Source organism: Oryzias latipes, chromosome 10, assembly GCF_002234675.1.
Source record: "Oryzias latipes chromosome 10, ASM223467v1".
Lineage (NCBI taxonomy): Eukaryota > Metazoa > Chordata > Actinopteri > Beloniformes > Adrianichthyidae > Oryzias > Oryzias latipes.
The window spans coordinates 22,538,804-22,552,441 of NC_019868.2; the positions used below are offsets into that span (position 1 = coordinate 22,538,804).

The following is a 13,638-nucleotide window of genomic DNA, read 5'->3' on the forward strand; positions in this document are numbered from 1 at the left end:
CATACTGGTGTCTTTGTAGCCCTTGCGCTATCAAAGGCACTTTACCATTGGGAGTTGGGTCATCTAGACCCACTAGACAGTGCTCTGAACCTTTTTTCTTCAATGATTTGTGATCTTCACTGGTGTCCATGGATTACATGAAATCTTTCCACCTTTATCCACCTTTGTCATGGTAGGAATAACACATCAATGTAAGGGTGGGGTCATCTAAGATGGCAAAAAGGTTAAACCAGTTGGGGAAGGTGCCATCATCAATTTTCCACTGTCCTTTCAGCACCTGAAAACTCAAATGAGTCTCATGCACAGGGTCAAATTAGAATCAGCTTAAAGTAAAGGAAAGGAAAAACCACAGTTAAAAAAATTTGAAAAATGTAAAAAAAGTTTTAAACTCAAAACTACACATTGAAAACTTTAGAATTAGAAAAATAAAACTAAATTTGGAACTTGAATTAGATAAAATACTGAAACTGGGACCAAATGAAAAAATAATGCTTATCAAGGCCAGATATACGTATGGGCCTTAATGCCAAATGTGATGGCACCGCAAAAAATCCACATTTGACTGAAGAAAAAAAAAATTTACAAACAAACTTCCACAAAAATACAAAAAAGAAAAACACTAAAAACAAGGAAAAATTAAAAAATAAATAAATATAAAAGTAAAAAAAAAGTTAGGATGGACTGGCAGACAGATGGACAAATGGACAGACATATAAAGAAAGAATAAAAAGATAATTGGAGCTTCAACGGGGTACAAACCAGTGTCACGCTTGTGCCTGTCCCTGGCCCGGTAAATGCAGAGGGTCGTGTCAGGAAGATCCTTCAACATAAAATGTATCATATTAAATATAGAATAAAAAATATAGTTCTTTTTCAATGTTTTACTCTTTTTGTAAAAAATGTAAAACCTCGTTTTTCACTTTAAGCTTATCCTGATTTGACCCCATACTCACCTAGAACAAAAGTAGAAAATTTATAAAGCACCACGTCCACCAAGACTTGCAATTGAGTAGTTATAAAGAAGAAAAAAACAACTTTAAAATGTATTTTTGTTTCTGGAGTCATAAATATTCCATGTGTGATTTCGTATGACCAGATTTAAGCTGTGTGTTTTCACACACCACAGAAATGTCACAGATGGTTTAAGGTCCTTTTAAAAAGCCTGTTTTTGCTGCGCTTGGCACTGTCTATATGAGGTAACATAAACAAGAGATGATAGCTTTGTTCTTATATAACTAGGTGTTGAAACTTTTATTGTGGGTGAAACTTTATTTATTGCTTATATCCTGGCAATCTTTGGCAGATTTCCCTGTGCTAAAGAAAGTACAGAGTAGAATAAATGCAGCTGCTTTTTCTTCGCATACAAGGTCGTTTGGCTAGAGCGACACAATATGCTTCTTTCTTCGAACAATGGAAATCTGTCGTTGTAAACCTGTCATTTCTCCCTGCCTTTGTTTATCTCTGTTTTTCTTTCTCCACTTGCCATCTTTGCTTTGGCAGCCGGGTAGCTGTGATTCGAGGCAGCGTGGTGCTGCAGGATGGCTCTCCTCTGGTTGGGGTCAACGTCACCTTCCCACAGCATCCTGAGTACGGTTACACAATCAGCAGACAGGATGGAAGGTAAAATCCCTAAATTCATAGCAGGATTTATTTCTAATGGTGCATTAGATCAATTTGTTTCCTTGGTTTGTGCAAATGTGTTTTGAGTAAATATAAAAACTCATCTTAAACGTTAGCCTGCAAAGGACGTTAGCTGGTTTTTAAATCCAGTACAAATGCACAGGCTTGTCCAGGTAAGATCGGAAGTAAGGCGATCAGAGTATGTGAGGGTAAAGCTGTGGTTTCTCAAGAAAAACATTTGGAAATGTTCAAAGACAAAATTGAAAGAATGAGGACATTCTCTTCGTTTCCCGATGAATTGATTTGGCACAAGTTACTTTTATTTTCAAATCTTTTCAATGTCTGAACTAATTATTTTTTTCTTCTTTATGTTTTTTTTATTTTTATTCGGTGATAAAAACGCTGCCCTCAAAATAGTAACTGATGTCACTGCACCACATAACTGAAAAAAACTGGATGAAGTTTGCAACTGCCTGAATTTTCTGATTTGTTTTCATCTTTGTTGTTCTTCTTTTTTAAATGCTTCACTATTTTTTTTTGTTTGTTTAGCTTTGACTTGGTGACCTTTGGTGCGATGTCTGTGACCCTCATGTTCCAGCGCCCACCTTTCCTCCAACAAACACGCACCGTCTGGACCCCAAACAATGACTTCCTGGTTCTGGATCAGGTCATCATGTCCAGAGAGGAGGCTCACTCTCCAAAATGTGACATAAAAAGTGTTCTGAGCCCCTATCCTTTGGTCCTGCCCTACCCTCTTCCTAGATACACAGGGGCATGTCCAGACAAGGGTCCGGCTGTGCCAGAACTACAGGTATTCTTCACACTTTGGATCATGGTTTTGACAGCACACAACAAAAACAGCCAGAGGAATAACTCAGTAGCATTTTATGCCAATTAAAGTAAATTCAGTAATGTTAAAATGACCTGTTGCTATTTAGTTTTCTGTAATTTAACTACAGATGTCTCTGCTGCAACAAGAAGTTAACCTGCTACTGGCGGTTCAGTTCAGTCTAAATGCAGCTAAAACACTTAAATCCATTTAGAATGTAACGACATTGTACAACGTTCGCAGATCTCAGCCCCTAAGTCCAAGATGCAATTTGTCACAGCTCAGCAGCAAACACACGCAGTCGCACAGGATCTTTGCAGATTAAGCTCATTTTGTGTTTGCATGATGCAAACACAAAATGAGCACAATGCAAATACACCCTGCAGCCATGACGTCCCCACCACAAAACCAAATCAGGCATCTGAAAATCAGGCATGAAGGTCAGACTGGTGCGACATTAGCCATCGTCAAAGGACTATGAAATGTGTGTTTTTGTAAATGCAGGTAAACATCTTACATGTTCACATATCAGAACTTAAGTAAAAAAAAAAAAAAAAAAGATCAAATGCATGCCAAGTTTTAAAAATTGATTGTCGCCTCATCTGATCATAAAAAATTGTATTTATGTTAATTATTTCTTTTTTTTATTTAAGCATAAGATATTTTCAATTACATCAAAATGACTGATGGCAAAAATAACAATAAGAAAGAAATAATATGAGTAAAATATGCTCCGTATTCAAAACGACTTTATATAAAACAAACGGAATAAAAAGTGCATTTTGCAAATCAGCTGACTTTTTGTAAACATTTATAAAAATAAAACAAAAAGTCATCATCTGTTACTACAACACCAAGCATCCAACTGGTGCAAAATCCAAACATTTTACATAAAATGTCAGTGTTTTAACTCTTTTAAAGACCGACTCTAATCATGTTTTGATCTATTGCCGTTTTTAGCCCAAATCAAAAAAAGTGTTGTTTTATGTGACATAGCTTCTGCAAGAATGGACTAGAAATTTGCCTCTAAGTTGTGGGCGGGACTGGCGGCGTGGAGAAACCCCCCCCATCCTGTTGCTTAGAGCTTTGTGTATTTTCTTTGTCACAAATGCGTTGTTTTTTTTTGTCTGCTTCACATGATTTGAGTAAAGAAATTTACCCTAACCCCCAGAAATGCAGTTTTGAGCTTCATTTTCCTAATATATGTCATCAGAAAAATGCCACAAGAACGCGTTAAAGACACCAAAACACAATTTTCATTGGAGTGGGTCTTTAATAGGAATTAAAGGGTAAAGCAAGAAAAGACTGCTCATAAATACACTTCATTAACTAATCATCAACAAACTGGATAATCACTAAACAATCAGTATCTTCTTTGTGTGGATATAAAGCATTCTCACTGGTAAGAATGAAAGACAAACACCAGAGATCCACTGACTGCCTTTAATGTGAAAGGAATTTAACGTGACACAATCTCAACATGACTATGATGAGCCATTTATAATTCCACACCTGCTCATTGTGATTTATAGAATAAAGTAGAACTACTTTTCTACTTTTTCACCTGGGTGGTTCCTCCCCTTACTTTGCTATCAGCCTCTGCCTAATGCAGACAGTGGGTAAAAAGGTGCTTTTGAACCCAAGAAATGATTTGTTTTAGCGAGCACGACATCTCACGTTTGTGAACATTTCCTTTTTTATGGCTTTGTCCGAAAAAAATAAAAACATCTAGGCACATTAAATGCTAAAAAATTGCTTTGTAGAATGTCAATTTTATTTAATAAAAAAAAAAAGTTTGTTAAAGAGTACAATTGGCTGGTACATAATGTACTGGCATCATCTTTTTTTTTACTGTAATTCTTTCACTGAGGATACAAACACAATGTAATAATGAAACACCTTTTTTCCACTTGTATTAATCTATCAGTCAGCTCTCATTTGTGCTCCTTCCATCAGCTCCAGTCTCACTCTGCTCTCTATCTTTCTCTCCCCAGGCGGTTCAGGAGGAAGTTTCCATCCCCGGAGCTTTTGTGAGACTCAACTACCTGAGCACCCGCGCTGCAGGTTACCTCTCCCTGCTGCGAATCCTCCTCACACCTCCGTCTCCGTCATCTCCCGTTTCCCCCCTGGGCGGTCTGTCTAAGGTTCATGTCCGTGCATCTGTACAAGGAAGGCTGTACCAGCGGTGGTATCCGGCAGGGCCTGGTCTGGTTCACAGGCTGGTCTGGAACAAGACGGATGTGTACGGGCAGGAGGTCCACGGCCTCACTTACGCAGCTGGTGGGTGGATTCTGAAGTTCCATTACTCACTTTTAAAGAAATTCTAAGTTTTGTCTTTAAGCAACAACAAAAAAACCTAGCATGCACATTGAAAATCCTTTGAATTTGTAAAGAAAACGTGCTGTTCTCCTTCATATAGACAAACTTTAAAAAAAAAAAAATGAAGGAAAAAAATGTTTTTCATGTAATTTTCAGAAAACAACATGTAAAAAATCTACAAAAGCTTAGTGGAACATGAAAAATAAATGTTTTTAATAAGAACTAAAGCCCAGAGGAAAAAGAAGCCCAATAATTTCATTCATTTATGTTAAATTTTCAATTAACATGAAAATCCTGATAATGACAAAACAGCCTCGTATCTGAGCATTTCATTTCAGGGCATTTATGACTAAAGTAGCTTAACGTTTTTGTTTATGCTTTTGCCCTGAGTTTGTTGAGACGATTAGTACTCTTAAGGGCATCATAATAATTCGAAACTTGAGCCGGGAAACCAATGGCCTTGCTTTGCCTCGTGTGGTGAGAGGAATCACAGAGAAATCTGAGTGTCCTGTATTCTGAGAAATCTGACCTTTATCACAAACCATTAAAGTACCACTCTGATCATCTTCTGAGCTACGTTAAAAGCGTCCCCATAGTGACAATTTCTGCAGAGTGGCAGTAGTTTAATAAAAAATTTACCTCTAAACTGTTGACACAGAGAAACTCCGCCCCCCTTCTCTTCCCCATTGCAGAGCGGAGCTGGGAGTTTGTTTTCTGCATCACAAATAAGCTCTTTTTCTAACTGCATTTTTTTCATCTGCTTCAGATTCACAATGGTTTAAATAAGAAAAAAATAATCAGAAATTTAATTTTAAGCCTCATTTTCTTAATAAATAACCCCCCATCATCAGTAACATGCCACAAGAACATGTTAAAGACACAATTTTTTTTATCATTTTTATAAAAACAAATCATAGTAAGGACACAGGTTCTTACTGTCTCACAACAAAATCTGCTGCTCAAAATGGGATTTCCTTCTCTTGGAGGCAAACTACTTTTATTAGAAGGCGTTGGAGAACTTCAGAGGTGTTTCCACCCACTTACACCGCTCCTCACAGAGCCAATTACGTGATGTGATGTAATCGATTGCGATCGCCACAGTCCTTAAATCCAACAACACGAGTTTTTCATCATCCTTTTTAACTGTTAAGTCGGCGAGGAGCTGTTTGATTACTGAGACTTGCACAGAAGCCAGATTGGAAGTCATTGTGTAATTGACCACTCACTACATAGCCGGCCAACTGTTAACAGGCGGACTCCCTCTAAGAAATGGAGGATTGGATATTGCCTCTTAACAAATAATTATTGCAGCTTAGTTTCTTTAATGGTGGCTTGACAAGTGCTGATTTACTCAAAGGCGAGCAAAAATTCCCACTATAATTAAAATATCACAAGGAATTCAGAGCATGTGGTACATGTGGTGTGAAGTGAATCATGCAGAAGTGTGAAGAAGCAGTTTAGATGCGGCACCGCTGCTCTGGAACCTTTGGCTCTGACAGCAGGAAGGACTAATGTTGTGAGAGGAGGAGAAGGGGAAAAATGGAAAGCTCTAAATCTGTACTCTGGAGTGATTGACAGTAAAAATATCATCTGCAGTGACAGAGAGATGGCAGTTTGAAATGGGTTTGAAGGCTGTCTCTGTGAGGAAAAAGTCTGCATATACTAAATACAAATACAGACAATCTTTTTTTAAGGAATGGGGACTGTGGTTACCGTACTTCTCAAATGGCCTTATTTTACACCGTAGCCAACCCAATGCAATTAATTTTAGGGCAGAAAAAATTATATTTTCACTTTGAAGACTGCAAACAAACAGCTGCAAGAGCTTTCCATTAACACTAACATCAGGCTTACTAGGTTTGTTCCTCTGGAGTGAATGGTCTCTCAAAAAAGATTGCATTTTTCCATCCCTGGGCTGTTTCTGCCCCCTTCTGATCCTTCTTTATCAGCTGGGGCTGTATTTTGCCAAGCCCAGCTCTCTGTCTGATCTTTTCACCTTTTCACAATTCAAATCTTCTTTTATTATTTACCCTGCTCTTCTAAATCACTACGTCCTTCAACCTCAGAGTTTCCCCTGTTCCTGTCCTGTCCTGAACTCTTTCTTCTCGCCCCTGCTAGTTATTTCATACATTTCGTCGGATCTCCCATGTCGCCTCGCCCCTCCGTTTCACTCTGCCCTTTTTTTTTTTCAATTCTCCTCTCTCTATCCGCCATGTCTCCTGATCCTCTCCATTCCTTCGTACTTCCTTGCCCTTTGTTGGAACAATGACACAGACTGTCTTGGCCTCACACAAAAGCGCAGAGAGCTAGAAAAACAATTGCACGTGTTCATGCACACCGACATCGGCAAAGAGTGAAAAGCAAAGCAAGGAGCCCATGCTCTGTTTGCCGGGGTGAACACATTGCCTGAGGCCTTAGCGGGAGGGAATGAAAGCTTTCACCTGTGAGATATTGAATGTGCATTTATGTACTATAGTCCGCTTTTGTATTGTTTGTGCGATTGTGTCTATGCGCACAGTGTCGTTCATGTGTAACACAGCTGCACCACTGTATTATTTGGCTGTGGAGTTGCCTCTAAACTCTGGCGCTCTCCTTAGAGATTGTTTTGTCCATTTTCTTTTGAAAGAAAATGGACCAAATGTCGTTCTATTTAGTTGGCTTTATTTTGCTTTGGAAAAACATGAAAACCTATTTATGGTAATTTTTTTCTAATAGATTTTCACAGGAACGAGCCGTTTTCCTCGTCGGGAAATGGGTTCTTCTTAAAGACGACGCAAAGTGGCTTTAATGGCAGAGATGACAATGTACTAATACACTGCTTTTTATATTCAAATATCTTTTTTATGTCCTGTCTGTCTTAGTGAGCATCACAAGCCTCTCAGTTATTCATGTGGAGTTCAAAGAAAGGGGGGAAGAAAGAAAACGACAGAGTTAAAAGAGCTAAAAACACACAAAATTAAAACAAATGGAGCCTTTGAATGATCTTTAAAGACAGTTTGTGTGGAAAGAACTTTTATCCATCAGTATGAGGCTCTTTTTCTCCCTCTGAATCCCCAAAGCTCCAAATTACCCATTATTTTTCCCTCCCCAATCACTGTATTGATTACACACTCGGGGTGGGCTTTTGTGTGGCTGCTGGCTTTCTGCTGTGAAAAGAGGAATCTCCCGACCCTTTTTTATTTTAGTTTTTTGTTTTAAATGTTGTGAACCCTCACCCACTTGCATATTCCTGCCTTTCTGCGCTGACTCGGCTCCCTTGAGCGTTCATCATTACGCAGACTGACTCTTAGGTCTACAGCAAGGAAAGGTAAAGAGAGATCAGCACCAGTGGTGATTGACAGCGACAACCGCTCCTCTGTGGCTTTTATACCAAGTGTGTCAAGTGTTTGTCACTCCAGAGTCTGCAGTTATTTTCATTTACACAGCACTGAATCATTTTCAAAAGTGTCAAAGACTGTTTGACGCGGTGTTTTAATTGCGCTGTGCTTACATTCACACAGTGTGACAAATGCAGCAGCTGCTGCTGCTTTCCATGACAAATATCTGATGGACTTTTGGGGTCCACCTGCTTTTAGGCTGTGACACATTTTTGGTTTGCTCTCATCTCTGCCACTATAACAGCATGCTGCCTGTTACTAGTCATGTGCAGTTGCATTTAATTCAACCAGTGCATACAATATTGGCATATTTTGACCACAATTTTAGTTAAAACTGTTAGATCATCCAGAGAGTTTGGATAAAAGTTTAGAGTCAAATACTAAACAGACTGAAATGGATATCTGTGATGATTTCAGATCAAAGCCACTCTGATGTTCCTCCAAGCAGGGCTTGTCTGTCTTGTCATGTCTTGTCATGAAACACAGTTCAGAAAAAACATGCTAAGATTATTCTTTGATCCTTCAAAATCATCAGGATTTCACATTTTTGACGGAAATTTTGTTTTTTTGGTGGTTTTAACTTGTTCTTGTGGTAGTTTTCTGATGATGATTTACACATATTAAGAAAATTAGGTTAAAAATTACATTTCTGGCTATTTCTTTATTCAAATCATTCTGAATGAAGAGCAGACAGAAAAAAGTGGTTTGTAATGTAGAAAATATACTGGCTCCCTGCTCTGCTCTATTCTGATGCACCATGACAATGTACGTCTTTGTTTTCATTATCATCATCATATTTATTTATAAGACAATGGAACACAATTAAAACTGAAAAAAGTCTAAGCTAAACATAATAAAAATGTTTAAAACAAATTTAATAAATACAAAGCTTAGAAGCACAGATAGAAAAAGGTTGTTCACTTCCTGACCTTTACACCTCAGTACCTGAAGGAGAAGCTGATCAGCTGACCTCAGGCACCGAGCTGGAGTGTTAAGCTTTGGATAGCTCCAATATTGCTGAGGGGCTATAAGCTATCAGCAGTGCATGTAAACAGAGAGCTCTCATCAATGAAGAGGGGAAGCGGTATTGCTCCATGCCAAAAGTCCCACCCGCAGCTCAGAGGCAAATCTCTAATAAACCGCTGCAGAACCTTTGGGCTAGAAAACAGAGGTTTTTTGATATGGGCGAAAAATGGCTTAAATATAGCTTAAGCAGTAAGAAATTGTTATATTACAGGGGTAAAATAAATAAAAAATGTGATAATGGATCTAAGAATTATATGAATCCTTATTAGGCCTTTTAAGTTAATATTGCTTAAAACCAATGTTTGTTTGTTTTTCTGTTTTTATAAAAACCAGGATTTGGTATCAAAGATGCAAACCTAATCCCTGATATTAGCATGTTCTAGTACAAAATAGTTTTGTTGCTATATGACCCCATTAGTGTGACACACCATGTACAATGTCAAGTAAACTTTGAGAAATCATTAATGTCTTGTATAAGCTAAATAAGAAGCACCAGCTTTATGATGACAGACAGGTTTTCTGAAACTTTCCCAAAAATTATTTTCCTGAAATGATGGATTTTTAAGAAACACTGTAGATCCTGCAATAATTGTAGCTATATGAATTTGCAAGCAAGGCACACCTACAAACACTTAGACCTCAGTTTCCCCACATCACTGATGTTTTGTTGCTTCTATTGTTTGGTGGGGGAAACACACTTATTAGATCTATAGCTCAGTTACCGTTTTTGTTTGTTGAACCTGCTTTGTTTAAAGGAAAATTAGGGCTTTAAATTTGGCAGGAGGAAGTTTGCTTAATGTTGCATGCTCCAGGTGTGAGAGAAGAACCCTCCCACTCGGATGCTCGTTTAACAGCCAAATAGTTTCTGCATAGCTGGCTCCACCAGGGGAAATCTCATGGTGGGTTTGGTGTTGCAGCAGGTTTTTACATGGATGCAAAAATTGGCTTCAAAAGAACTTATTATGAACCTTTTCAGTTATGAGCAGCTAAAAGCAGATGAAAATGGGTATAAAATCAAAACTAAGTCCATTTTTACCCCCTTTGCTTAATAAACGGATATAATTACACAAAACTTTGACCAAAAGTAATATTTCTACATGTCAAAGCACTCCACTGAAACACATTTGTGGAGCAAAATACTCCATAATGTTTAATGAGGAGATTATTCCAGCTTTTAGAATAGAGTAATGATTTTTTTTTTCTTTTTTCTTTCTTAAAATGATTTATTCCTTTTCTCCATGGACTTCTTTGTGCATGAAAATGCGTGGAGCTGAATGACCCAAATATCTGATTTTGTTTCAACTGTTTGAGGGCCTCCATGGTTTTGTTACCTGTTGCCAAATATTGTGTTTGAAGTGGTAAATTACTCTAGAAAAGTAATTACCTCAGCAAAGTCAACAAATAAATAAAGAAATAAATAAAATAAGGGGGGGGGGGGGGTAACAACCATTAGTTGTGGTGGAAAGCTGTACAGCGTATCATTATCACTTAAAGGCCAGGCAGCTAATTCTAGGGCTCCTTCAAGAAGACAGGCTCCTCCTGATTACACCTCCCCTCCTCACTGATCCCTCTCAGAAACACACACTGATGAGGACTTGCTGCTGGTCTTTAATCCAATTTATCCTAGTTCTGAGAAAAAAAGGGGAACTTGGCTTTTGTCAGGTATTACTTCATGCACTTTCATTGGACACTGTGGTGTCAAACACAGCAGGTCTTAAAGCACAAAGTAACTCAGTCCATGTGTATGCATTTCAGTCTCAGTCGGTTATGAGTACGAGTCATGTCCCGGGGTCATCCACTGGGAGAGGAGGACAGCCCTGATGCAGGGATTCGAACTGGTGCCGTCCCACCTGGGAGGCTGGTCTCTGGACAAGCACCATGCCCTAAACATCCAGAGTGGTAAGCTCTGCAGTGTCAAGTAAAATAAAATGCAACAGAATTTGAAGATTTGAAGTCTAATTTAATTTGATGGAGCAGGCTGAGTTAACTGGAACTGTACGTCAACTTAACACTAAAACTATGCCGCACACAACATGCAGGGCATGTTGTGTGCGGCATAGTTTTAGTGTTAAGTTGACGTACAGATGCGATCGCAGGTTCTGTGCCACGTTTGTGTCAGCTACAGTGGTACCACATTTTCTGATTCGTGGTGAATGGCACAATGTGGGTATATTCGAAAGTTTAAGTTTTAATAGTTAAGGACAGAAAAATGTTTGGCCTCATTAGAATATACAGGATCTGTTACATTTGAAGAAAGGTGCTTCATTGGCATTACAGTTAAACGTAAAACACATTGATTTAGATTGTTGATATATGAAGTAAGATGCCTTTTTTTGATACAAATTTCTCCTGTTATCGGTGCTCAACGGTAGAAGTTAGTACAATGAATAGGTATATAAATAAATAATGGTGGCGTGTGAAATTACCATTGTTGTTCAGCTTTAGCGTAGTAGAAAAAAAAAAAGCATTGCATTTCCTCCTGGGAGCCCACTGACTGAAACAATGTGTTCCGAGGGCTTTTAAAGATTTATTGTGCTGCTCTTTCCACAGGAATCCTTCACAAAGGAAATGGAGAAAACCTCTTCCTATCCCAGCAGCCCCCGGTCATCAGCACCGTCATGGGGAACGGCTTCTACCGAAGTGTACCCTGCGGCCCCAGCTGCAACGGCCCGGCCCGGGACATGATGCTGTTCGCTCCTGTGGCTCTGGCCTGCGGCCCCGACGGCTCCCTTTACATCGGGGACTTTAACTTCATCCGCAGGGTCTATCCTGATGGATACACCAGGACCATACTGGAACTGAAGTGAGGGTCATAGACTCGTCTGAAACGATTCTGACAGGAGTGAGCAGATCATTGTTGCAAACATAATCTGGGTATCTTGGCGTTGGCTGTGCTTGGGATCCGTTTGATCTTGTGGGAATAGGCTACTCTGAATTTGGTGTCTAAGCAAAGGCAGAAGATGTGAGATTCCCACATCACAGGGTCTAATCTACCTCTTTAGGATGTGAGAGCAGCCTTGCTGTGAAACAAAGATACTTTTTATCTGTGGATTATGACAACGAAATCTGGCGCTCCGCTGCAGGCACTACCATCTCTATTTCTGTATTTTCTCAAGCGTAGAATCTCAATGGGATTGCACAATCATTTGTCCTGTAGAGTGTTCTCCCCTTTTATGTAACTTTACTCTTTGCATTTGCCGTCATTATTGCATCCCTGACTGATATTTCTGGTTTCACTGTGTCTCTATTCGATACTTCCCTTTCCTCCGGGAGGGAACGTCAAAAAGCTTCCTGTTTAAGTTAATATTTAATGTGAAACAATACAGTCATCAAAGTCACACACATCTTGAGAAAAAAAAAAACTGATTTTAGCCTTGAAAAAGTTGGGACAGATGTGTCTGCACCATAAATAATTGTTATTGTCTTCCTTTCCCCCCCCAAACACCCCTTAATGGCCTACTCTCAGGAACCGGGACACCAGACACAGGTGAGAACTACTCATTACCGCCTTCCTCACAAATCTCTCCAATGACACACATGCAAAAACATATCAGGAGCAAAGACAGCGCAGGTTTTATGCTTCACAGCATAAAAAAATCTACAATTCCAAATAAATTGCATTGACCTGACTGTCACAAACCGTCTGCACAACAACAATCTTCACACTCACTCAGATTGCAGTCAGATCCATCAAGCCCTTATTTCCACGAGCCAATATTGAATGTAAAAATGGGAAATAAGCCAAAATGTCAAGGATTTCATTTTTTTTTTCCAGAGGATTACTGAAATTCTGTTTGGGCGATGCATTGGTTCACTCACTTTCTGAGCAGAGCTAAAAGCCCAGGGATGGGAATGGCTTCACCATCATCCCTGGCCCCGAGCCTCGATGGTGGTATGAGCTCTGTACACCATGTTTGACAAAAGATTAGACAGATGTTATAGGGTTTGTGTGTGCATGTGTGTGTGTGTGTGTGTCTGAGTGCACGTGTTGTTGGCGTGTCTGTCTGTGACACAATTACGGGTTATATTGAGCCGATTTTGTGTGCGCTTCTGGGCGTTTGTGGGAGAGAGGGAGGGTTTATCCGATTTCAAAACACTGGATTTTTCAAAATATTGTATCTCCGACATGCCGAAGTATCAGGCCACATAGAGATAACCCGGTACTGTTTAGAGCCGTGCTGAATGGTCCTGCGTAAATATGTCTTCGTGCGTTGAAACCATGTAAACTGGTGTCGGTCATTTCTTTCTTTTAGGCTGATGTTCATCAAGCGAAGCTACTTCTGTCTCAGCAGGATACTTCAGATTAGAAATAAACAGAGAAACTGCTGTGTTGCTGAAAGAATGAGATTGGAAGATTTTTTTAAATAGAAGCTTATAAAAAAGAAAAATCAGCTTTACTTTTACAGATCGGGTCAATAGGACCCAGATCTCCAAAAAAAGTATACAATTATAGTTCTTGTATTGCAA

The 13,638-nt window shown here is 39.2% G+C and overlaps 1 protein-coding gene across 1 annotated transcript in view; it reads left to right on the top strand.

Moving 5' to 3' along the window:
- Positions 1 to 13,638, top strand: part of tenm1 (teneurin transmembrane protein 1) — a 212,672-nt gene that overhangs the window by 135,405 nt on the left and 63,629 nt on the right. The window contains exons 16-21 of the mRNA XM_011480413.3: positions 1,501 to 1,620; positions 2,170 to 2,431; positions 4,444 to 4,729; positions 10,927 to 11,070; positions 11,722 to 11,974; positions 12,638 to 12,658. Of these exons, the coding sequence (XP_011478715.1) occupies positions 1,501 to 1,620; positions 2,170 to 2,431; positions 4,444 to 4,729; positions 10,927 to 11,070; positions 11,722 to 11,974; positions 12,638 to 12,658 (1,086 nt within the window). The remainder of the gene's footprint in view (positions 1 to 1,500; positions 1,621 to 2,169; positions 2,432 to 4,443; positions 4,730 to 10,926; positions 11,071 to 11,721; positions 11,975 to 12,637; positions 12,659 to 13,638) is intronic.